The sequence below is a fragment of the Temnothorax nylanderi genome, unplaced genomic scaffold, assembly GCF_030848795.1.
Source record: "Temnothorax nylanderi isolate EJ_2023f unplaced genomic scaffold, tnyl_v1.0 TNYL_tig0038_pilon, whole genome shotgun sequence".
In the NCBI taxonomy this organism is placed as follows: domain Eukaryota; kingdom Metazoa; phylum Arthropoda; class Insecta; order Hymenoptera; family Formicidae; genus Temnothorax; species Temnothorax nylanderi.
The window spans coordinates 625,763-653,330 of record NW_027249100.1 but is presented as its reverse complement, the minus strand read 5'-3'; the positions used below and the strand labels follow the sequence as shown (position 1 = coordinate 653,330).

The following is a 27,568-nucleotide window of genomic DNA, read 5'->3' as shown; positions in this document are numbered from 1 at the left end:
AGGAACGAAACATTATTACGACGAGATCGCGGTCCCCGCAAACCGGAATGCTTGCCACCAGGAAGTGTCCGACATTATCGCGTACAAGACTGTACACATTACGGATCCAAGTGCAGGTGGCCGAGATTCGACGATCGTCGAGACGTTTCTTCGCGAATTTTGTTTTTCCTCTTCTCTTCTCGCGTACAGCGAACAGGATGAGAGCGACGGGAGCGTTTTTCGCGCGACAAGGCAGGCACGTGCTCCCGGGACGTGCGATCAAACTCTCAATCCGCACTTTCGTTTAAGCGCGGATAACGCAAGGAGGGGGCTCGACGTGTCGGCGAGGAAAAATCACCATCGGAGGTCCAGAGAAACGCCTCCGCTCCGTTCCACGCGCGCGAGCCGCAAGTTCGCCGGCTGGCGAACGAGAGAGAATTCTGAGCGGCGGCTCTCCTGAGTGTCCGCTTATCCGGCTGCTCGTCCACCTCGTCGTCGGCTCTCGGTGTGCGAGGAGTCGCGAAGAGTCGCGAGGAAGAAGTGCCTGACATTATCGCGTACAAGATTATACACATCACGAATCCACGTGCGTGGACGTCTGCACGCGGATTGCATAGTCAAAGCATCGAAGTAATTAAAATTGCGCGTGCAATTACGATCTGAATCCGAAACCGCGAGTACTCGCCGAGACGCGCGTGCTTGCTCGGCAATGCGTTCGAATTTTTCAGACAAGAAAAGACGCCCACGCGAGTATCAGTCTCTATCACAAAGGCGAAAATATTGGAAAGATTTGCCCAGACTTGCCCAATCTCTTTGAACGAAAATTCGAGACTGATCTGTTTCAATCTGTTTCGAGAGTGTATTTGTATTCGTGCGCGTGAACCATCGACGTCCTGCCGACTGGTACCAAGAAATTGCGCAAGACCGGAAGCGGTTTCAAGAAGAAGGACGCGTTTGTTTCGCCTGTCCGTTGATCGAGGAGATCGGACAGGCGACCCCGCATGAGCCCAACGCCCGGAAAAACGAAGCGGTAAGGACGAGAACACGTCAGGCTAGATCGCGTGTTGAGTAGCGAACATGCGCGAGTAATTAATTTATTTCATGTAATAAATTATATCTATTTTGTATTAATTGAAATTGCTACATTGCTCTTTATGAAATTTTATAAAACATACGTCTAACTCTTTTAATTAAAATCGACTTTTTAATAGATGCAACGAGCTAATAATGTAGATTGATTAACGGGGAATATTTAACAATAATATTCATCTTATTTAATGAGGAATATTTTATAGCATGGATATTTTATACTTATTCAACAAAAAAAATCTGCAAGGATCGTTATTTATACGTACTAATGAACTAAATGTTACATATATAATTAAAAGAAAAATTATCCGACATTATCGACTTCGTTTATGTATACATTATTTTTCATTGACTTAAAATGTAATTTGCTTCTTAATTGTCGGATATTGCTTGTCGTTTATTACTATTCAAAGAAAGCAGATTATCATTTTCACTCTTTCCTTCCTTTTTAAAGAATGCCTAAATCGTAAAGCTTTGAATAGTTAATTTTCTCAGAAGAAGAGAGAAGAAAAGATGTGAATCAATTTCATGATCACGGGCGCATCGAACGGTCGGTCAAAGTCACGACTAATTGATGATTCATTGAAAAGACGCAAATCCCCGATGCCGTCGCAATTCCGCGCCGGGCGGCGAGACGCAAACCGTGCCGAGGCGGAGCGTGCGGCGATTTTGCGTAACACACGCGTGTGTGGGCACGTCACGACGTCACCCTTTAACAATTTTCCCGCATATGGCTTGCAATAACGTCGATCGTCCTCGCGGCTTCCAACTGAGTAATTATTTGCCGACGATCTCATGATCTGGCGCGGAGTAACGGCGCGACGTTCCCGCGGAACCGACGGAACCGACGCGACGCGTCGCGTACGTCCGAAGAGCGGACCTCTCTGTCGGCGGGACTTTTTCACCGTCGCGTCGTCGCGTCGTTACATCACGCGTCGGCCCGCTATTACCAGTTCCGCGCTCTCGGAAACGTCGAAAACGAGTTGCGTGGAGAACGCGCCGCGTACAATCTCTCTGAAAGTCTGAAACGGGTTATCGGGCAGTCGCCTCCGGAATCCTTATCGCCGATCGACGGCACTTGCGCCGTTTCACGACGGTTGTGTTGCGCGACGCCGCGCGTCCGAATTTCGAGGGTTGCAACTCGAGGGCGACGTTCATTCTGAAGGAATAATTCCTACATACGTTCCTATACATACATCTTTTTCAATTCTATCCGTTCTTCTAGTCTGGAGGTCTTACGGTATAAAAATTCCGCACAAAGTCAGCCTCAGAAATCTTACGCGTCTAAGAAAGACTCGCATGAGTCTCGCAAGTCTTCAGAAATTTTCTATTCTATTTTACGTTACGGCGAATTAGGGTCTTACAGCTTACGAATGACCTAATTATTAGTCATGTAGTGACGAAAATATCATTCGACGCAATCGGGTATACTGTCTGTCGGCGGCGAAACGAACGGACAACTCATTCACGCGTCGCGGCGATCGCGCGGTTTCTGAAAGCGCGCACAGCTCAATGCGCGTTCAGCGCGCACACCTAAGGTTAAACTTTGCATAATCAGAAAGGGTACATAAAATATACGCGCACGTTGCATTTGCGAGGGAATCGTGACGCGTTACGTTCCATTTAGTTATGCACAGTGCACTTGATCGACGTCGAAGGAGGCGTGTTTGGAATCTATAATTAATAAGCGTGGACGCGCGTGCCCAACGTCTACGTATGTACATTTGTGTCGTCGTCGTATAACGGAAAACCTGAAACGGTGAAACTTAAACTTGAAACTTGACACTAATTGTGATTTACGGGGCCTTTCCATTCGAATCGCGACAATGAGAAAAAAAGGTGATGGACAAAAGGCGAGGGACAAAAGCGAAGGTCGGAATAGTGTCTCGAATTGTCACGTTAATTAAGACTAGTTTATAGACGATTTGTAATTAACATCAGAAACTAGGGTATAATTTTATTTATTTGTTGTAACAAAGAATAATAGACTTTTATTATAATTCTAATATAATTCTATTATAATTTTAGATATAATACAATACAATATAATACAATATAATTTTAGATATAATACAATATGAAAAATCAAAAAATACATATATACGTATGTAAAATATATATAAAATAATAAATAGGCCTTTACCCTGAAATCTGATGCAAATTATAGGCTTTATTTTGTTTCTTTCCTCCGTTAAATAACAGCGATAAGAATTATCGCCGTTAAGTTACACAATTTCATTTGTATTTCTTTCAATTTTATTCATGTAATAATACGTATAAGACATTCTATACTGAAAGAATAAAGAAATGGGTACAAAAATACACTTTTGATATTCAGATGAATCCTTTTACCCAACGTTATGTTTTCTCCGTGCCTGATGGAAATTTATTAAAAATTAGCATCGCAGACGCTTCCACCGCGAAACACGCAGCGATGCATTATCGGATCTAGTTAAAATGCAGTAGCGTTCGCGTATTCAGCAAGCGATATCAGCGTAGAATAAGCGGATGCAGCGCAATGCCATTTGGATTTTTGGTGACCTGCTTTGGAGTCAACATATCCGTTGATTTATAACATTTCTCGCGTACAACGTTCTGCAAAAAAATATAAATCTTATGCAGCGCCGAGTTCGTCACTCTTTGTTTTTCCACTCTTATTTTTTTACCTGTTCACGAAATGACGCGGTTTACGATCGCTCAATCTTCGGACGATTCTCAAGGAAAATTTTGACATCGAAGTGCATAAAGGAGATAATGCAACGGTTGTCGAGATTTCAGACAATCAGACGTGTACACCGTCTGATACGCCGTGATGAATGGCGATTTACTGCCGAGGCGACAATTTTGACATGTTGAATTTTCGGCATCAAAACTTTCTACGATCATTATTGCATCATACCGGACGCCGCGCGCCGTCGCGACGAGACGGCCACGAATGAAATATTTGCCGTTTACGTTCCAGTGGATATTAAAAACACTTGTACCGCGGAGTGTAATTATCACGAACGAATATAGGGTATAATTATCAGTCGCAATCTCGGAGCAGTGCTCTTCAGATTATCGCTAGCGATATACTTTGCATCTAAATTATTTAAAAACATACATTTGTATGCGTAAGAATGCGAATAAAAAAGTTCATTTGATAATCAAGTACTCCTAATTTTATCTTGGTGCTAATTTATTAGCTTATTCATATTGATCAGTCAAATATTTCGAAGAAAAACATCGCGATCAACGTCGGCGCTTGTTCTTTCGGTTGATCTACTAAATCAACTAATCTCGAAGAAACTGAAAAACTTTATTCCGACATCGCGATCTAGGATAGTCGCTTATCGAAAAAGCAGCCGCGAAGAAGCGTCGGGAAACATTCGCGGGGAAGAGGAGGGACTCGGAGCGTGCGAAAAGATATCCCACCAATATCTGTGTCGGCGGAACCGACGATGGAGCAGCCTCGATTCCTCCACTTCGAAACGGGCCAATCTCGCATCCCGTCGTTATCGCTGAAACGACCGCGAACTCGCGGGGCACAGTCGGTACAACGTCGCGACGGCCACGGGCCCTCCGTTCGAGTCACATCGCGCGCGGTTCTTTAGTCACTTTAGTGCACGCGGCCTCATGCATATATGCACACGCGCGCGCGTGGCGTGTCTCGCCTTCAGAGTCTCCTTTTCTTCTCGACAAGTTTGAACTTTTTGACGCACGTCAGTGACAGTGCGACTTCGGAGGGATCAGAGGTAACGTGTCCCGATCTTTAAACCGATCGCGCTTCGCCTCGTCTGATCGAAACGTAAAAAAAAAACAAGCTGATAACGAAAGAGTGCGTTTGAGTGTTTTTGAGAGAAGCGTGGGAAAAGTTAATGGACCACGTGGAACTTGGTCCGCGAGCGGTTCCCGCGCTGAACAGGCCGCGCAAGCGCACGTGGCGAACGCACGCCTTCACGATACTCCACACGTGGAGAACGCGCGAGTTTCTTTTTCCGCCGGTGAACCTCGATTGCGGAAAATCGATGACGTCCAAGTGCCGTTAATTATGCGACATACTCGTCAATCGCGTCGATAGACGCCAGTGTTTCCGCACGATCATTTAGGACCTTATTAAACGGCAGCGATCGGTCGTCTGTATTGCGTCATCGGAATTAAAATTCGTAATTGGGTCAGTGACGCGAAACACCTAGATGCAAATACCCTATTTGGTATCTATTCCTGCACTTGGGTAACTTTTATGGTGCGAGAGAAAACACGTGGTAATACTGAGAATAGAGCATTTTTTTTATATTATCGGCGCCAGAGCGAGTGGTGGGAAAAGTCAATGTCGTCATCGGAAAGGTCACGCTTTAACACCCAAGATCTTCGGAACTTTTTAAATTTCGTTATCAGTAAAACTAGTCTATTTCAGATCGCTTTCTCCGCACTCCTACGACTATTAGATAAAAGCTTAAGGAATTAAGAATGGATATTTAAAAATTTCAAGTTATTTTAAGAGTAGTTACTGGGTTTGACACGTGGTACTTGATACTCAAACTAGGCCTTCATGATACAAAGATTTAATTTTTTTCAAACGCTTTTCACTCTTTTCTGTAGGAATTTTTATAGTTCATTTTATTAATCGTTTTTAATTGATCCTAGGATCCTTCCTTTAATGAGAAAACAAATAAAGCGAGCAGTGTGTTATTTTCGTTCGATATGATAAATGACCTGTGAATTTCCGAATATTAAATTGGTAGCGTGTCAAGAGTGGTTAATGATATCACGAGGAATAATTATTAGATTGTATATCTGATGACAGAGGTTTGTCGATGTAGCTATTAATTAACATGTAATATATGTGTGCAACTGTACATTGTGAAAGCGTGATCTGCTCTCTATAGTTATATTTAGAGACGAAGTATTTTTATACCAACGCATGGCGGCTCGAGAACCTCGAGAATCCGAGATGCAGAGTTTACATTAGGACAAATATAAATATAATGCAAAGAGATAAATTATAAGTCGAAGAAAGTCCTCTTCGTTCTTTCTCTCATTTTTGAAAAAGGACTCTCTTGCGCGAATAGTCTTTAATACAATTTTCTATAGTATTGTCTTCTGAAATGCGTTATGATTTTCTTCAAAACTGTCTGTCACATCCTATTGAATATAGTAATCTTTAAAAGCATGCACCGATCAAAAATTTCACGTACAGAACCATTTTGATTACACGAACAGTTCACGGGTGACCATGAAAAAGTAATGATTTCGAATACGAGTTTTTTTCCACGCAGGTGTCTGAGAAGGTTTCATGAATTTGGTATGCGTCCTCGCGCACAGATGTTTTTTTAATGCTATAGAGTTTAATTGGAATGTAGAAACGCAAGGTTGCCGCAAAGAAATTAAGATGATTGTAGATATTTTTAATGCAGCGAGGATGTCGTCCGATTCCTTCTCGTATTTGGCATTTGGGCGCGACTTCTTTCTTTCTATTTCTTTCTTTACGTAATCGGGCAGATGCGGACCAGAATCCGCATCGCGGATGTTCTACGCATTTCAACGCTTCGAAATTTGAGACTTAGTTTTAAAGAGATTTTTCAAATAATTTGTCAATGTAAATAATTTTAACTTTTTCAAACTTTCTTTCAGCCGCAACCGATACGTCAGATCAGTAGTAATACCGATATTAAATGAAGTTTAATACTATACACGAGATTTTTTTATTATCGAGGAACGAGAAATTTTCGTGCGATTACGACAAAAAAGTAACTGTAACATTGTTCATTCAATGATTGTTTATACAATTCTACTACACACATATATGTACATATATGTATATCTATATGTATACATATACAGCATGTGCCAATTATCTCAGTTATTTTAGTAGGACTCAACACGGACCCAAAATCTAATAAGATCGTTTATCGGCCTCCCTTGAACTCTCCAAATTTATCTGAAACATTTTTCCAATAAACCAATACTTTCTGAGATAATTGGCAGATGTAATTGACACACGAAATAAAACTCACTCTGTCTGTATATACATGTATACATATACGTGCATTTTGAAATATTATAATGCAAATGTATATATAAATAGCTAAGCTTGCCTTGCTTTTCATAAAAACTACAGAAATGAAGTTATGCCATCCTACATTTTATTTTTGTAATTTGGCATGTATTATGTTGATCACAAATTTTTTAGTATTATAACACGAAGATTTAAAATGAAAATAATGCTAAATACCAGCAACAAAAAACAAAAAAAATTTATGGCTAAATATATCTTATTGCGAAAACTTCATTCGTCTCTAAATTTAGCTCTTTTACTTGTTTTCGTTTTAAGTCTTCTCTTTAAGTATGTGCAAAATAATATAGCATCTGGTGCAACAGAATTATCAGGTGCGCGCGAAAGAACCATTAACCAAACAAAAGACTCCCAACTCCTTAATTAATTTTTAAGTTTTCAATTTCTTACGTAATCGGGCAGATGCGGATTCTGGTCCGCATCTGCCCGATTACGTAAGAAATTGAAAACTTAAAAATTAATTAAGGAGTTGGGAGTCTTTTGTTTGGTTAATGGTTCTTTGTTGTTCTTTGTTTTTTGTTGCTGGTATTTAGCATTATTTTCATTTTAAATCTTCGTGTTATAATACTAAAAAATTTGTGATCAACATAATACATGCCAAATTACAAAAATAAAATGTAGGATGGCATAACTTCATTTCTGTAGTTTTTATGAAAAGCAAGGCAAGCTTAGCTATTTATATATACATTTGCATTATAATATTTCAAAATGCACGTATATGTATACATGTATATACAGACAGAGTGAGTTTTATTTCGTGTGTCAATTACATCTGCCAATTATCTCAGAAAGTATTGGTTTATTGGAAAAATGTTTCAGATAAATTTGGAGAGTTCAAGGGAGGCCGATAAACGATCTTATTAGATTTTGGGTCCGTGTTGAGTCCTACTAAAATAACTGAGATAATTGGCACATGCTGTATATGTATACATATAGATATACATATATGTACATATATGTGTGTAGTAGAATTGTATAAACAATCATTGAATGAACAATGTTACAGTTACTTTTTTGTCGTAATCGCACGAAAATTTCTCGTTCCTCGATAATAAAAAAATCTCGTGTATAGTATTAAACTTCATTTAATATCGGTATTACTACTGATCTGACGTATCGGTTGCGGCTGAAAGAAAGTTTGAAAAAGTTAAAATTATTTACATTGACAAATTATTTGAAAAATCTCTTTAAAACTAAGTCTCAAATTTCGAAGCGTTAAAATGCGTAGAACATCCGCGAGTTAAATCGAGAAGCTACAGCCAAACTGCAGCAATATGACGCATTTATTATTCCACCGCGTCACAATAGCATCGCGGAGTTTACGTTTAATCCGTATACGGATACGTTCGGAAAAATCTTCGATGATTCGTCGTCGCCGGGAAACAAAGAGCAGAAAGGACATTCCGAGAAACAATACGCGAGACAGAAACGCGGTTTATTGGCCTGTTCGCGACTATTTCTGTAGCACTTTAATCCGGCTTTTTGCGTTATCGCGAGACACGAATATTGCTAGTAGTTAAATGCAGATCAAACATGCAAAATAAGTTCTCGTGAACTCTGGTCTTCAACAACGTGACTCGTCGTCATATTTTTCTCTGTCAATGGTAATAAGATGAAAAATGTACTGTCAAATGAGTTCAGAGTAACAATAATCCTACCCTTTGAGAAAAATGAGAGTGACATTTTGTTTCTTAATTTCGATAATCTTTCACGTTAAAACGCTAAATCGCAAATACAGATATAACAGCGCGCAGCGTTATCATTGAGATTTTATCATTCCACTTTGCTCTCTTTTATTTTATTACGCTCCGTCGTATCTATCTCTTACGTCTCATTTACGATGCGAGGTGAATCAATGGTATATTTAAATCAACCGACGAATTTGGAATAATGAATTTTGTTTTGAAATAATGAATGAATGATGACGGTACGATAAGATATGCTTGCGGGATTTACAGCGATTTACCGTGAGACAGATAAAAATCGTGGCGCTTCTTTAGTATTATTAGCCTATCCATTATAGAAAGCGTGACTAAAATCTTTTGCAGACGAATAAAATAATCGATACAATACAACTTTTATGTTTTCACTTTAGTATGAGATTATTATATATTTCCGTAATGCATTCTGATTTCTGCGTCGCAATTTTTCTTGTCGTGAGATTTAAAATTCTTTCAAAACGTTAGAAAACATCGCACGATCACTAGGACCGGTATTCATAGTTAGATCTTATATTTAAGATCGTCTTAAGATGCTGAACGACTCGTTTCATTGGCTACCGGGTATCTAAAGATAAACTTAAGACGATCTTATACGTACGATCTGATTATGAATACCGGCCTAGATCGTGCCTCTCGTAATATCGAGATATATCGTGGAATTATCGTAGATAACTTACTGACCACCCGCAAAAGAATCTCTCTCGAATGGTGGCGAGACTTTTATAATAATGTTTGCGAAATTCCGGAGAACGGCGATAAGATCGCCGCTCCCGCGATAATTATGTTATTGCAAATATGCAGCGACAGCGCCAGTTCGCGCAAATATCAATGTTTATCGGCGTGCGAATGAGCGAACGGAAATCGGGTTTTTACGATCTTTGCATATCGTCGCGTTCGCACGCGGAAAAATTGAGGGAGTGAAGGTGTGGAATAACAATGGCGCGGAAAAAGCCAGACCGTGGAAGGCAGAAATATGTTCTATCGTCGTAAAGTCGTTTGTTATACCTGGCGGGGACACAACCTACAGCCAGCGCGTGTTTGTGCAATCCATTAAAAACATATTTTATGAGAAACCCCGGATAGGTTATATGTATCGCGGATCCAGGAAACAATTCACTTCGTTTCTAATTCCCCCGGCACTCAGTCAGCCGTTTAGATGAGAGATCTTATGAAAATCTATATGGTCGTAAAGTAAACTCGCGGCGAACACCTTTTAGATACTAATAATAAAATATTGCTCACAAATGCTTTCTTTGTGGCACGTCACGGCGAAAAGATACCGATTGTTATCTTTTCTTTCTTCCTTAAATCTTTTTTAAATAATTATTGAAATATCTCTGGAGTACCGAGATGCATTTAAAAACAGTCTAATCGTTTAATTGTCTCTTTCATAAATTTATATAAGTATTGATTAATTAAAATTTTTATAATTTATATATCTAATAAAATTTATATAATTCGTATAATTTATATCTATAACTTATATATCTTTAGAAAATATTTTAGAAAATTTGAAAGAATTTAAGATAATTGTATGATAAAAATGGAATTAAGATAAAATGGATAATCCTCTTATGATCCATATTGATTTGACGTGTATTTGCAGAGCAAAGTTCTACTACTTATCAGATAAACGAGATATTTTACGAAATATATCTATTTCTTAAAGTTTTGTGATAATATCATTAAATAGATAAAAGTAAACAGAAGGAATACTTTGTGCAAAAAATATGTGAGAAGCGTATTGTCTGTAATATAAAACTGTAAAATCCATATTGCGACTGACAATATCGCATTTACACGCTAATTAGGACGCCTCTTGCTAACTTCCGCAGTAATTATTTCAGTTATCGATAAAAATCTTGGCGCTGCACTTCGCATTCGCGATTATATTAGAATATATTACTTCGTTCCACTTTTTATAAATCGATTGATCACAATACCGTATTGTCCGTCCGGCGTTAAAAGTGCATGAATTAATTGAGACACGCCTCGCGAAGACGGAAGCGCATATCCTCTTTATTCTAGGAAGATGCAATAAGTTTCTGTACTTCGTTCTGCACTCAGGCGAGCTTCTTGGTCACCGCATTTATCGCTCTGACTGAATGTTGATCTACTCATTATACCCTCGCGAGTGATAATTCCCTTTGAAGTGGCAGTAATTTATTGCCGATCGATGCGTCGCCGCCGCAATCGCCTCACGTGGCGATCATGACGTCGCGTAATCGCCAAGTTTTATTATCTGTTAAAAAGTAACGGGATATCTGCTCGCTCGACAGTTACCCAGGCATAATTTATCAGCCAGTTAGTAGAATTGCATTGTCCGTTGCGCGCCGATAACGATTTATCTCGGTGTTTAAAGAGTTAATTAGCGGTTCTTACAAGAACCACCCTCGTTTCTAGAACAGCGACTATTACGAACGATTGTTATGGGGATCCGAGTTCGCGATTACCTCGTTTCATCATTTTCTTTCATCTGTCCTAATTACGCGCTTCTTTGTTACCATTGACGCGTGGATCTTTACGTCAAAGTAGCGTATACAATGATATCTCGCTCATACATGTATGTAAATACGTGACGTACGCTTCGCTTCATCAATGTAAATCTTTGCAGACCGAATTTTGTATCAAGCAAAGCGGAAAAGGCGCGGAGTAAATAAAGTGCGCGATAAATAGTCTTCGGCACTATTCGAGCGATGCTAAGTAAATCGTGATAGAGAACTCGGTTTATTGTGCAACGCCAATCATCTATTCTATGTAATATGCAAATAGCACGATAATAATTTATATTCTTATCTACAATTAAAAGTGTGTTATGTTACTGACTATATATCTAAAATGGCCGATGAATAAGTCATTATCATATCTGGATTTTGCATCGTTGTATAATAGTTTTATAAATATCGGTCACATATGTGCTCTCATAATGTCGATCGAAGCAAGATCCAGAAAATATTTTGTTAAATGTACGGTTAGATTCATGATTGGATACACAGTTTAGTTATTAATACATCTATTATATGTTCAAGTAAAAAAGTGCAATATACTTATATAAATATAAATAAATAAATAACTAGATATTGTAGATATAATAATAATATGTAACGAAATATTGAAGACATCAATTAATATAAAATATTGTTTTTTTATTGTAATATTGCTATATTAAAAGATATCAGAAAAATTCTACCAATATTCATAATCGACAAAATATTCAGACTAGAAATGAAAATTGAAAGTAATCGGCAAAGAGAAGTGAAATCTTCCAAACCAAGTCCAGAAAACATGACATTGATAAAGCTTTGAGAAAGACAACGGAAACTGAAATGATTTTTAAGCGTTGGTGATAGATATAATAGAGACAATAAAGAACGGACTTGATTTCAAATAACAGCTGGTTCGTTCGGCTGTCAGTAGTTAAGAATATTTAATATATTTATATTTTCATACGAAATATTTTATTAAAGGCCAGAATCGCCATTGTGACAAGATAGTCGTTCAACGACAGCGAGGAAAAAGTGGAGCGATGTTGCAGTTTCCGCTGCAGAATTTATTTTTTCCTTTCTTGGATCATTGCTCAGCGAGAGGATAAAATGAGCGAAGTCATGCTAAAAATAAACATATCCGTTATCAATTAGGAAAGTTTACACAATTCTGTTTGTACGATAGCTGCTGAAGCTGTGCATAATATAACACATGCAAATGGCATGTGCACGCGTGAAAGATGAGGTTGTAATTTTTAATCGTTGTTGATATTGTATCTGAGAGTCAGACAGCATAATCACATGTACATGTATTGTGAGGCGCCATAAAAAATAAGAAAGAGAAAAAGAAAACGAGAAAGAGAAGAAATTGGCGCAATCAGTCAGGCAATAAAACTGGTATCGACTATGAAAGGCTGCTCCGAATTGGAAAAGTAATAACTTACGAATACGTATGTTGTATCAGGCATAAATATTTTGCTGAGTTTATCTTATCGCCAATTCGTAAGACGTCAGATACAAGATTCACAAGATAGATTCGATACTACAAACGCGTCAAATATTATTACAATTCTAATTTCGCTGTCTCTTTGTCAACATCTATCCGTTCGATCAGTAGGATTTCGACAGTAAGTAGAATTTCAATCTATTCGATCAGCAGAATTTTGACAATAAGTAGAATTTCAATGAGTGATCATTTTAATCCTTTTTTAATCACACAAGGTATCCTAAACTTATCGAGTCACGGTCTGATTACGAATTCTTTGATTAATTTACTATCCATAATCTTCTTAATTAACCTGTCATTAGATCAATGAAGCAGACGATTCAAATTATATATCTTTCTCGAGAAAAAGTAAAGAGATAGTAAAATTTTTAGTAATTTAGGATTAGTTTCGATTTAATGTTAAAGACTGATTCACGATATGATAATTTTCCGATAAAGAAGTATTAATTAGTCTATTAGTTGTATTCTCGATAAAGAAAAATCAATTCCGAATTGATCAAAGAACTTCTAAAAGCTAGCTTGTTAGATGTGACATTAAAACGACTGATTGCGATAACGAGACCATCTAATTCTTATAATTGTCTGTTTATCCGTTATTCTTGATAACGTACTATACTACAATGTCAGCCGTCATGTATATGGTCGTTATTAATTTTCAGAATTAATAACAACTAATCACACGTGCCACTGATAAAAGATCGATCAGCTCATGTAACGTATTCTCAAGTGGCTTTTATCGTTTAAATGTCTGCAAGATGTCGTATAATGAAAACGCTATGCCTGCAATTAAATTCGAGTAGGGAGATCAGGGAAGGTGAATCCCAAAAGATCAAGGCTAAGCGAATCAAAGCTACTACGAAAACTCGTCGGCACGTGACCATTAACCGGTTCAACACTGTTGTCTTTTTCGTTGACATTCAATTAACGAGTAAATCGCTTCTTTGCCTCGACGTTACTACGGTTCGTATATGCACGCGTAAGAAAAAGAAAGAGATATCGTTGATGATATGCTGATATGAAGAAAGTGGTCGGACTTGCCTTTGATTCTTCTACTATATGATATTAGATGTTATACAAGATGTTCCAGAGGCAGGGAGATTTTTTTTATCTACAATTATAAAATCTTCATTTGCTCTAAATAGATTTTTCTTTAAGATAAATGAACTAAATGCCCTATTTTGCCATAAATTGATAATTTCGACAATCGACATTAACTTTTAACTGCATTGCTTCCATTTTATGTACTGCGATATTGGAGCATACCATAAAATGGCATGCAATCTGTTCGTGAAATTTGTCTCAATTATGCTTTTTTAAAAGAGATGAACTCAAACGGATTGGACATTAATGCGAATGACAGGAATTATTCAAGTTCTATCGCATTACGATACAGTAGACATATGTCAAGCGTAGACACACGCTTTGAATATTATTCACGCTATTTATGAGCGACATTGTTTCAAACCAGATTAATCTTCGACATTAATTATGTCTCAATGGAATCGTGGTATGTGTGCCATTACAAAATTTTGCAAAAAGGCGCAAGATTAGTAAGTAACCCTTATGCATTAGCAAGGTGAAGAGAAATTTGCAAACATATTTTCTCTCTGCAATCAGCTTATAGTCTTATTATGAATCTCAAGCGATAATGTCGTAATATCACTGGATGATAGATAATAAACATCGGGATCGAAAACATCGCATTAGCAAATCGATATACGATTGCAAGACGTAATGTCTCTATATTTGCAATAGCACTCGAGAAGAACAGTAGTCATCTTTTTCAGCGTATCTTCGAAAATCATTCAGAAATCGGCAAATTTTTCTGTAAATAGCCAGATAGTAAAAGTTTAGGCTTTGCGAGCCAACAGGCGAAATTGACATTAAGTGCATATATAGAAAAGAAAAAACAATTTTTTTATTAACAAAATTCAAAATGTAATAGTAATTACGCGAATTGTATAAAAATGTGGGTCATAATTTGCTGATCTCTGCTCTAATCGAATTGCTAACATTATATCCTCTAAGTTTTCCGAGTTCCATTAATATCTAAATCAAGTGTATCTTTATGTTTATCGTGTCGACGTTGTGTCTGTTCTCGTTGAACAGATTTCACGTGACGTTTTGCACGGGCGTGTTTCAGATATTCGGACGGGACGATGTCGACGACGGTGGGCAAAGTGGAGGAGCAGGTTTCCGACGCGAGCAAGCCGCAGCAAAATGGTCACGAGCGCAAGAGCGAGGAGCTGCAGCTCGAGGACGTCAATGACAACAACAACGACGAGGTGATTTTCCGCGATATTTTCTCGCGTGTAGGTGTGTCAAAATGCAGAAGCTGCAAAAACTCGCGCCGTGAGCAATCACTCGCGCGACGGCTGTCGGTCTCGTTCGCGTGATTAGTAAGCTCGTGTTGAGAGCGATGGACGGATCGTGCGCTGTAAAGCTGCAAACGCGATATCGCCTTATTTGCGACACATAATGGATCCGATAGTCGTTGTCTCGTTGTGGGTCATCCAGGGGCGGATACGCGTTCCCGACTGAATTTTTTTTCTTATCCGCCTGGAAATTAACAGCGCGAACGCGAACGACCGTAAAACTCCTCTCGATTTTTATCCCGCGATTGACTGACGACACGTGACGCTTTCTGTGCGAATAAGCTTGGACTTTCGGACAATAAACTCCTCTGGATTACGCGTTTATGTTTGTAATCGTATACAAAAAAGTGTTTTTGTCATCGACGGAAATGAAGGCCGTCGCGACGATTTCCTGAATTATAAGAAACGCTAGAATGATTTCGCACTTTTCTTTACGTCTCTATATTTTAATCGATCGTTGACGATAGACTGATTATACAAGTTACTTGTGGATAAGTTTTATAATACGATTGCATACTCTTCACAAATTCTTTTCTTATCTTTTTAAAAACATAAATAAATATATTAATTTTATACTTGCGAAAATAAATTTGTATTAATTATAGATCTTATTAAATGAATCGTTGTTTTATATCGAGGCTACCGAAGGCAAATTTGCCGTCCGCGGCAAGTCAACGTTTTAGGCGTACGCAGTTTGACGGCAGATTGATAACTTTTCAAGTTTTGGGTCACGCGAAACAGCCGAAATACTAAAGACCGGGCTCTCGGCTTTCTGAATGGCCTTAACCTCAGGCATCCTGTGAATTTCCAATGAGCGAAAGCAAATCAAGTTAATGTTAAAATAACAAGAGGACATTTGCGAATTAACCGATTTCGTGCCGTGTGCTTCTCCAAACCAGCTTCGATGTATATCGTATCGTGTTAGGTATTTTCTCTAAAACTGTTTTCTCACGAGTGAGAAACCAGCTTTCACGCGATAATTATCACCCTTAGAATTTATTAACAGTCGAAGTACGAAGTTTCTAACATGTAGTTTAAACGTACAATTTTGCTGCTTGCGCAAAACAGCCATGTATATTTTCATGCAAATTAAATCTAACATTGATTACGATTAATGCGAAAAGTATAATTATTTCTAAAGTCAATTAACAAGAAACGATTTCGTCCACTTTAAACAAGAAATCATTAACCATGTTATTTTGGAATAATAAGTGAACAATTTATTTTAAAATATTCGCGAATTCTAATTATTTGTTTGTTTTTCACAAATTGATAAATGATATTGAAATAGATAGTGTCTAGAACACAAATCGCATAAGTTAGATATTGTGATTATATAAATCTTATGCATGTACGTCATTGTGTTCAGTCGTACATATCTCCAAAAGTTTTTGCAGCATATTATTTAGATTAAGAATGATATAGCAATCGAATTATAATTATTATCTTATCTATAAATTAACCAATTAAAATTATCGGTTATCTTTAAATAATTTTACATTTGCAGATTTTTCTTAACTTTAATGCTTTTAGCTTTGTTTTGTTTCTTACTCAAAATCTACGTACCTCGTTTGCACAAATTTCCATACTAATTAGAAGTCATAGGTCTCTAATTTCCATTATTGTGTTTGTTACATAAATCCGACGTTCGTAGCAAGTTGATTGTGTACTTTTAAGATTTTAGAGAACTAAAGTAACTAAGCTATAGCGAATTTTCATTATAATTATTAAATAATTGCCGCTTTCAAATGCTTTTATGTACAATATTATATATTTTAATCTTCAACCCATTGTTGCCTTGTTTATGTTTGCCTTATTTTTATATAAAAATATTATATTGTAATAGAAGTAATTTTATTTAAAGTTATCTATGTTTTATTAATTTAAAATCTTGCCTTCCCATTAGTATATTTTCTAAAATAAAATATATTTAATTGATATATATATATTAACAAAATAAAAGTCTTTAATTAATGAAGAATTACTCGATCTTAATTGGAAGTTTGTAAAAGTAAGGAAAAAAAAATTGTTATAATTTACTATTACACAAAAACAGTCGTTTCTAATAATTTTACGTAGGTGTATACTCAACTAGTTTATGCAAGATACTCGTTAATTATTGTAAAAAAGTTTCATTAACATTTGTCAACAGACCATCGAAGTGGAAATGGTCGTACCACCTGACGGAGGATGGGGCTGGGTAATTGTTGCAGCCTCCTTTATGTGCAACTTCTTCGTCGACGGTATTATTTTCAGTTTCGGCGTGTTTCTCAACGATATCGCGGATGCATTCTCTGTATCGAAAGCGAGTGTCGCGTTCGTTAATTCGTTACAGAGCGGATTCTATCTCATGGCTGGTTAGTAATGACACGTATGTAATATTTAATAGCAGATTGATCTATGTATTAACCGCAAAATAATGCCGAGTAGTTAATTAAAAAAAAGTGCAATGCCGTTTTTATAAGATTCTTTGCAAGATAAAAGTATTTCGTACACTTTGAGAATTTTGAAATAATAGTTTTTTATTTTTATATCTTTATGAAACTTTGAAAAGCCTCTATCAAATATATTCATATAGAGAAGCAAAGACAATTTTTGAGTTATGCATCCAAATGAGTGACCGTTTTAAAAATATAAAAATAATTTTTATTTTGTAAGATTAATTATAAAATTGATTCAGAAGCGTCAAATGTATTTAAAAAATTTTTATTTAAAAAATCCCTTTCCGTAACAACACGTAAAATTTTAAATGCATTTTCATTCCAGCTGCAGTAATTGAGTATCTATCAGATTTGCATAACAATACGTCATATCAACGAGATTGCATTTGATTAGAATATTATACTGCATAAAAATTTGTGTAATTAATAAACAAGCAAATTCTGGAATAGTTTATCGTATTTATAAAGAATATAAATGAAATGTGACGTAATACAAAATGTCGTATCGCTCAATCGATGAGTTCTTTTATATGTAGATTTTAAAATTGGAATATTTTGCAACCTCTTTAGAATTTACATTTCTTTGACATATCAAGTCACAATATATATTGACGCAACACGTTTTGTGCAAGACACCGAAAATACGATAACGATAGCCATATTTCTGTTGAATATACGCAACTGATAGGTCTGTTTGTACAATACAACGATATAATATGCTCGCATATGGAATCTTCCTGATACATATCGAGTCGATAAAGTTGCACATATATTGTATAACGTACACTTGTGTTCGCACCCGAATTAGCATCGCAATAAATAACCATTTGTATGACCAGTCTCAAGGATCTTCGCGGTACAATTCAGAAAAATAAGTATGCAAAAACATTTCCACTCGATGTTCAATTTATCGTCGAACCGTTTAACAACGTTTTACGGCTTTACGCGTTTAAATTATCACGATCTATATCTACGTCGATGACATGGATAATTAATAGTTACATCTTATAAATGTTAAGCACGTTTAATTATACAATATTATATTGTATAATTGCATAGTGTTATATAATCGTTCGAAAGTAAGATTTGAAGAGAAATATACGATGGGGTTTCTATGTCACTATGGAAAAATTATATATCGCAATTTTTCATGTCTATAATCAGTTTTAACGATGTAGACGCATGGCAAAATTGTGGCTAACTACCCATAATGATAAAGAGCGATGTAAGTTAATGTTGCGGAAACTGTACGTTCCATTTTAAAGAAATTAGACGTTATTTACACGATAGCTGTTTGCATTTTATACACGAATTTTTTGCTATCATATAATATAAAAATTAACTAATAATTGACTAGTAATATTATAGAATATATAAAATTTATCGATTAAAATAAAATAGGTATTAATAAAAGCGCCAAATAGAAAAAATTTTAGATATTTCAACATTTTTAATTTATATTTTCCATTTTTAATTTTATATATTTCTATTATTTACGCGTGCGCGGATATTTTTTTTATTAATGATCTCGAAATTATATTTTCAATTATATTGTAAAAACGTACTTTCTAATATATTGATAAATTTGATACACACATTATTTTATATTATGTAGCGTTTCCATGTTAGCAATATTATATTAATAGAATCACTTGTGCAAACATACGAGGTGTATATTGTTCCTTATACAACTTGCTCGCTATTATAATGACGACATTTGTGCTAAGTTGCGTATAGTCGAACAGTCAATATACATAGCAATTAATATACTCAAGGGTAAAGGAAAGGAAAAGAAATGATTAGAATCGTATCGATAATCAGCGTGTAAGGATGATTCGCACGTTCCCATTCGACCGGATATTTGAAAATCAAGAGTCCGCAATCGTCGGTAAAGCGACGACAAATTAAATTATCGCTTTTCTCAGGTCCCTTCGTATCCGCCCTCGCCAATCGATACGGCTTTAGACTGGTGGCGATATTAGGAAGCGTGATAAGCTGCGTCGCCTTCGTCCTCGCGTACTTCAGCACTTCTATCGAATTTCTTTACATTTCTTACGGTGCCATCGGTAAGTTCTTTTCCTTTATGTCTCGGATATTTCTTATTGCCAAAGTAGTTAGCGTTTCCATCGAGAGTTTTCTTTGTCGAATTCTCTTACATGTACTCGATATTGTATTTTATTCAATCCTGCAGGAAATCGAGGATTTAAATTGCATTATTATCAATATTTAATCGATATCGACTTGGAAATATCGTTATTCAAATCTCAATACTTTTCATATTCCTTTTATAATTCATATTTCAATACTTTTAAGAAATAATAGCAAAAAGAATAAAATTAAATGAATTTTAAAATAATTAATTTAAAAATTAATCGTAATAAAGGAATGTATTGTAAAGTAAAATATTTAAGATTTCCTGATAAAGTTTGATTCAGATGTTCATAAGCAAATAAATATTAAATTTATAATTTGTGTAGATTTTTTTTAATAAGACTTTTCTTCAAAAATTCAGGTGGTATCGGAGCAGGTCTAATATACGTGCCGGCCGTGATAACTACCGGTTTTTATTTCGAAAAATGGCGAGCCTTAGCTACAGGTATCGCAGTATGCGGCTCCGGTATCGGTGCATTTTTGCTCGCACCGCTTTCGAATATACTTGTGAAAACTTTCGGCTGGAGAGGAGCCTTGCTGTGTCAAGCAGGTGAGAATATTGTTAAATAAATTATATATTTAAAAACGGACCTTTAAATATCAATTGGAAAGATTAGTAAAAATATGATTTTAAACGATATTAAATTTTTATTATTATTACAAGTATTATTATAAGAACAAGTAATGGGCATTATGTTAATTAAGATTAAAAATCTAAATTTATTGAAATTATAAGAATTGCGATGAATATGATTCTGTGATTTTAATTAAAATTTTAATTAATATGTGTATTTCTATATTCTATAAGGAATATGCCTTCACCTTTAAATAAATATTATGATATTGTAAATTATTATCTCAATTATAGATGATTCAGTTTTCTCCCGCAGAAAAATCGAATATATAATATAATAATATATAGATCCATTGAGCCGTCTATCGTGAAAATATATAAAAACGCGCTATCATCTACATTACGTAAATGGCTTGATAAAGAACGTTTCTTCCTACACTTTTTCTTAATTAAACTTTCAATTAAATTTGCTAACTCTGATCTTATCAATGTTTTCTCATCAATGAAAAATGGTAATAGCGCGCGACTGCCTTTTTCTACTTATAATATCATGGACGTCATGGTACGTCACGTACATTTGGTTAAGTAACGAAGATTTGCATGAATAACATAAGACGGTGCTTACTTCAAGATAAAAGTCGGTCGCGAGATAAGTTAGTCTGTTAGTCTATCGTTTGATCGAATAGTTAGTTATGAAACCACATGAAACTCTTATTACTTCCGCATGATTTTACGTCTCGACTCATAAACTGTGACGTTTGTATGTAATCAACTGTCAAATATATTTATGTTAAAGCGTTCAGAAGTCTAATGTGTGAAAGTGATATATATACCAAATGAAAACCAATATACTCATAATAGTAATCTGTTTCGCACATTATGGCGTCTAAATAAATATATATTACTGAATAGAAATTTATATATCTAATAGATTAATATTATATATGTAAATATATGTAAATGTATAAATTTATATATAGATTTATATTTACTATATATATAAATTATATATAAATTTAAACATTAAAAAAAATTTGAGATTTGTAATACATTTTATACATCATAAATTTATATACATATATGGATATTAATGCTCATTAATAAAATAAATTTGGATAATAGTAATCAACGATTTGACGTCTGATTAACAGAAGAAACGACTTTTGCGATTTTCAGGCATGATATTACATTGTGCCATATTCGGCGCGATGTTCCGTCCTTTGAAACCAACGAGGATTAAGGTAAAGAAAACCCCGGAAAACGCTGCGCTCGAGGTGAAAACCACGTTAATGGCAAAAGGTGTGTCAACGACTTCGTTGCATTGTGTGCAGCCGAATAGAAGCGGTTTCTTCGGCACGAATAATAATACGGAATACCCGACGGCGGCGGAACTCCTCGGCAGCAACCCTAATATAGTAAAGTAATGAACATTCAATGAACAGGGGGGGGGGGGATTCTATTTGCACTGATATTTGATAACCGTTTCTTTTAACGCGTTAATTTTCTCAACGGAATGTCTTGATTTCTGTTCAGCGCATCCAAGTCCCTGCATTCATTACACAAGGTGCATATGGAGACTGAGCCCTTGGAGAGAACGGCGAGCACTTTGGAGAAACGATTATCCGCACCGATATATCCCGCCGTTGATCCCGATTTGGATGATATGATTAACGAAGAGAAGATCGCCGAGGAAAACAATCTGCTCAGCGGCGATTTGGAGCGATTAAATGGAAAAGTACCGACGGTAAGATCGACATACACATGAAGAACATATTTTATAATTAGAAAAATGGAAAATTAGAGTAAACAGATCGGCCGTGAGCTGAGATGATCATCGAATTTTGCGCTAAAATTTTAGGAGAAACTTTAAGAGAAAAAAAAAGACAAAAATATTAAGGTTTCTTAATAGACATATTTCTTAAAGTGACAAAATGTGATAGAAATTATATTAAGTAGAGTATGTATCGTAATCCGTTTAAAACATATATTGTATTATTGATTAATTTTCATTAAATATAAAGTAGAGAGTTATCTGTCACGATGCAACTTTATAATCGATCGGTCGACTGCGGTAAGAAAACTGCAAAAATAATATTAAATAATTGTGTCAAACTTGATCAATGATCGGAACTCTTGTTAGTTCGAATTCTCGCAAGGTTTGTTTGTCTCTTTTGTAATTTTTTTTTAGTTTTCAAAGTAAAATATATCTAGACTATATAGGTGTAGAAGAAAAATGCATGTTCACTTTTGCCAAGAAATGAAAATTTAGTATTTCCGAAGCTACGAGTGCCAATTCTATGACCTGGAAAATCCTACACATCTATACTTGCGAATCAGTTATTTTTGTAAATATCTCTGTTTTTGGATCTGCGAAAGAAAGTCTAATATATACGTGATATTAAATGTGAAAAACGATAGAAAATATGTTATTCTGGAATTACTTTGGAGATACAAAAATTCTACTTTCCGTTTTAGAGTCGTCGACATACGATTAGTGGCAGGCGTCTCCGAGCGGATTCGGAATGTAGCCAAAAGTCTCTTCGAACAGGCAAACGTAATTCGAAAGATCCGCAGAGACCGTTCTACAGAGACGACATCTTTTACGGCGGCTCTTTGAACAGACTTCCTCATTATAGGTCTCAGGTAAGTTCTATCGCGAATGTATTTCCGTAATGTATTTTTAATTTTTCCCATTACATGTATATAATGTTAGAGTACATAAAAAGAATTCTAATAATTCTTGTGCAAAAAATATAAGATCAGAGCGATTTTAATGGTTGACCAATATTCCGCTTTTTTCTAATTATACTTCTACAAGAATTAAATAAAATTAAGTTAAGATTAAAATAAATTATCGTCACTGAATTTCTAATCGTATAAAGAAATCGTTTTACTTAAGATATTAAAAACGTTGCAATTTTATAGCAATCGTCAGTCGGTTATCACATGTCAGTGACACGATTGCCAACGGCAAAGGATGTGGCAGAGGAAGAAAGCGGAAGTTTCTACCTGTGTCCGGAAAGCGTGCGACGAATTTTGACTACAATGCTCGATTTGAGCCTTCTGAAAAGTCCGTCCTTTTTAATATTAGCGATTTCTGGTGCGCTCACTATGATGGGCTTTTATACGCCCTTCTTGTATGTAGCAGGTATATTAAACGATCAATATTTATTCCTTTACAATTTTTCTTGTCATATTTGAAAAATAAGCGACTTTTCAAGAGAATTTTTTAGGGATAATACATATTGCTCATAACATTTTTCCGATAATATAACAATTATGAAAGAAAAATTCATATAATAATGAATTAAATATGAATTTAAAAACAGTAAATAATATATTTAATGCAAGTTTAGTAAAAGTAAAAGATTTTATAAAGATATTATTAATACTATTTATTTACTACTATTTATTTATTTGGTATAGATTTATAATAAAAATAAAAATCCTATATATATATCCTATTTATAATTTATCTCTATTGTATTCTCGTAATACACATTTTTATGCATTATTTCTTTGGCTTTAAAAAATAAATCATTTTGTCTATTTTCTTTACAGATCGAGCAATGAAAGCTAACATTGACGCTTCTTCGGCAATGTTCCTCGTTTCGGTGATCGGCATCGGCAACACTATTGGTCGTATTGTTTGCGGCTTAGCAAGCAGTTTGCCCGGAGTAAATGCTCTGGTCGTGAACAATATATTTATCAGCGTCGGTGGTTTAGTAACTATATTGTCCGGCCTTTCTTTAACCGAGGGATATCAATTCTTTTATGCAGCTAGCTTTGGCCTTAGTATATGTAAGCAGAATACTGACTTCTTAAATTCTTTTATGAATTCTTTTATGAAGGACAAAAGACTAAGATACATCTTATATGTAAAAATCTTATAGATGTGTCTTGCCATCTTGTCCTTACACAATATCTCGATTTATAAGCTAGCTAGTTTCAATTATATTTATTTATATTTATCTGTGAAATATATCAGACATTCTTTCGTAGCCGTCTTCGCTTCCCTCAGATCGATTCTCGTTGTGGATCTGTTGGGCTTAGAGAAACTAACAAACGCTTTTGGGCTGCTTCTTCTATTTCAAGGTGTGGCGGCGACTGTGGGCGCGCCTCTCGCAGGTAATTAGAATGATATCGATCATCGGAATATAAGACGTCGCAATAAACTTGATAGGAACGCTGATTTGCGATTTGCTTTTAAAGCAAGCGCCTTTGGTTCTAGAAAACGGCATAAATTCTAAGAATTTATGCCGTTCGATAGAATTATTCATTATTATACGTAGATCCTATAAATCTTTACTTATGATAACGATTTAAATCAGAGAAGTTGGACGTCAGTCCACTGAATAATATTTATACGTGCAAATAGGTGCGTTCATGGATGCGACTGGGAGCTACGACGCCTCGTTCTACCTATCCGGCAGCTTGATGCTTATGTCGGCTGTGATCTGTTATCCGCTAAAGAGAATCAACATGTGGGAGAGGCGCGGGAAGAAACCGACTGCGATAGAACCTTCCGCGTCCTGATTGAAGGTACAAAACTGTGCCTCATTCTTCATACTCCACGTGCGTGCGCTCATTCGCGCTTATACATATTGTGTTGTACATATTAATGTACAACTAATAATTTATAGTGCTATAGCCTAATAATTTATACTGAGCGCTCGAACCGAGAATATAATTATATCGTAAGCCTTCACGCCATAAACGACAAATGATCGATCTCATGTGTGTGACCGGCAGAACGATCGGTCGCGTTCGCTCGCGCTCAAGAATGGCTTTAAAAATAAAATCCGATCATGCGCTTTGGAAAATATTATCATTATACATATAGAAGGTGTGTAACGCGAGAGGAAAATGCTTTTTGTATACTTGTGATCTGCTTGTCAAAGGTTTGATTGTTTTCTTTGACAGGATATTTATTCCACGCAATGACTTTACATTTTTATTCGTAATCTATCGCCTCGTGACAATAAATTCGTAAGTAAATTTTGCATTCCGTTGAATTCCAATTTTTCGATATTACGTAAACTTTTTCGTCTAATAGAAGTTTAAAGAAATACAGTAGATGGATTTTAGATAATTCTATAGACTTTTTTTAAAAACAAAGATGATTTATCTGACTGCTTCTATTCAATTAATAAATATTTTATTCATTGAATGGAATTTAACAATATATAATAATATTTAATAAAGATGGGACCGGATTGTAAATATATGTGATAGAAAATTATTTCGTGAAATAGTATCCAGAATTAACTGCTTTATTCATGTCTTTGGTTAAAATTAGTAGATAAAAGGCAAAAGACACTAACAGACGAAAGGTTATTTATATCTCTTGTGTTTGGAAAAACTTTATAATAACATTTTTATTTAAATAATAAAATAGAGAATTTCAAAAGTTTCATTACGCGAAAGTCCAAGTTAAATCGAAAGTTTCAATTTAAAATGTTTGCTAAATCTGTTTTAAACGCCGATCGTGGACGACGATATAAAATTACTAAATTGCGACGCCGCAAATATTTATTAATAATAAAAATAATAGCAAATATTATTTACACACGATAATAAAAACATCTATTCTTATTTGTAATTTTACTTGTAAGTTATAAATTTGCATTAATTACGATTTTATGTAAAAAACCGATTGCGTCAAATATGTATAAATATAAGTATATGAATATTTACCGATGCGTACTTTTTAAGATATAATGACATGTCTCCTTATCTATGTTCCTAGGCTATCTAGCCTGGGAATATGAATAAGGTATCTGGTTACGTCTCCAGACTTTGAATGGCTCGGGTACCTCGGGAAGGCCAACTCCCGTACTCACCAATGAGCCCCTGAGGAAGAAGTTAAATGAAAAAAAAAGTACTATTTTACTATTCTCAAATATATATATTTTTGTAATAATAACAGTAAAAAGATAACGGCAAATAATTATAAATTATTATAAGACGATGAATATTTAATGGTTATCGAGTAAATGATTATTAATTCATCATTAGGAACTATTGTGGTGTTGACGATTAGCTGACTGATTTTAAACAGAGCATTTAAACGCGAGATACGAATAGCGAAAGATCGTTGTCCCGATCAAACATTCTTTTGACAACGAAAGAGTTGCAAGGTAAATACGGTCGTGTAAATTGATTGAATTCGTTACGAACCAATTGTGATCGTTCATATTTTATAATAGCAGTTTTCTTGTGGGAGAAACCGTTAAAAATAATGTTGATATTTTAATTAGAATAATATTAATATTTTAATTAGAATAATGTTGCATATTTTATTTCACGTTGTTATATGATGTTATATAATATTATGTATTATATTATAAAACTGAACTGCCACATATGCATCACGTAGCTTAGACTTTTATAAGATTTTAAAATAAAGCATTTGTTTCATTCACCACTGTATATTTCATGAGTAAGAGTTAAGCATGTATAAGAACAGAGCATGTATATTGCATTATGTATATGATATGCGTTATGTCCGCGTGCATCGAAAGATATTTTGTATGCAAAAGCGTATTATACGTATAATCTCACGAAACACGCATCTCTTTCGACATAATCTTGTTAATTTATAAGGTCATTCCACACCTGGTTATAAAACTGACTAAGTCTTCCGCTGTGATATTTGCAATTAATCGAGAATTATTTTCGTAAAGCTTAATAACTTATTTTGCGATAGTAAACTTTCAACGTTTCTTTATCTACACTTTTCTTCAAACAAGTCATTATTTAAAAATGCCTGGTTTTTATCAGATAGATAGATTTATAAACATTTTTTATGCTTTTAAAATATGCTTTTTAAAATTATGTAATGCGAGATTATAAAGCATTTAGTCAGTTTTAAAACTAGCTTCCAATCAGGCGAAGTTGCTAATGACATTTTATCCATTTAGGTTTAAGAAAATTGCTCAAAAGTGAAGTCCGTTCCTTAGTGTTCCTAGTTATTAATATATGTACTATATACACACGCTACACAACATACTATATACATATTACATAGTAATTCCGTAAAATCATACGCGCAGATTATCATTATATAAGAATAAATTGTGCAAGACAATTTGATTGATGTTGAGGAAACGATTCCGTTGGCAGAGATATGTACAATAAATCTATAGATTAAAGTACGTTAAAAGAAATATAGACTTATCATTGTACAGTAA

General features: G+C 35.2%; 2 protein-coding genes across 10 annotated transcripts in view; one reads left to right on the top strand and one right to left on the bottom strand.

Moving 5' to 3' along the window:
• The window catches only part of Lbr (lamin B receptor), a 100,548-nt gene that overhangs the window by 35,698 nt on the left and 37,282 nt on the right, over nt 1-27,568 (bottom strand). The window lies entirely within an intron of this gene.
• On the top strand, nt 429-27,568 carry LOC139771308 (monocarboxylate transporter 12). Of its 8 annotated transcripts, none has more exons than XM_071703976.1 (12): nt 429-1,009; nt 14,978-15,119; nt 17,362-17,566; nt 19,576-19,716; nt 20,163-20,351; nt 21,552-21,795; nt 21,909-22,119; nt 22,851-23,018; nt 23,301-23,523; nt 23,937-24,176; nt 24,378-24,503; nt 24,754-27,568. In XM_071703976.1, exons 1-12 carry the CDS (start codon nt 981-983, stop codon nt 24,909-24,911), a joined length of 2,076 nt encoding a protein of 691 aa, XP_071560077.1. In that variant the 5' UTR covers nt 429-980; the 3' UTR covers nt 24,912-27,568. The 8 variants fall into 8 exon arrangements, with proteins under 8 accessions (XP_071560077.1, XP_071560079.1, XP_071560084.1 ...); XM_071703978.1 differs by lacking the exon at nt 429-1,009 and adding an exon at nt 4,598-4,802; XM_071703981.1 differs by lacking the exons at nt 429-1,009; nt 14,978-15,119 and adding exons at nt 15,160-15,424; nt 15,848-16,134.

Coding starts and splice junctions, on each gene's coding strand:
- LOC139771308 (XM_071703976.1), top strand. CDS start 981: ATGAGCCCAACGCCCGGAAAAACGAAGCG. Junction 23,524..23,936: donor GCCCTTCTTGTATGTAGCAG/GTATATTAAACG, acceptor TTTTCTTTACAG/ATCGAGCAATGAAAGCTAAC. Junction 24,504..24,753: donor TGTGGGCGCGCCTCTCGCAG/GTAATTAGAATG, acceptor ACGTGCAAATAG/GTGCGTTCATGGATGCGACT.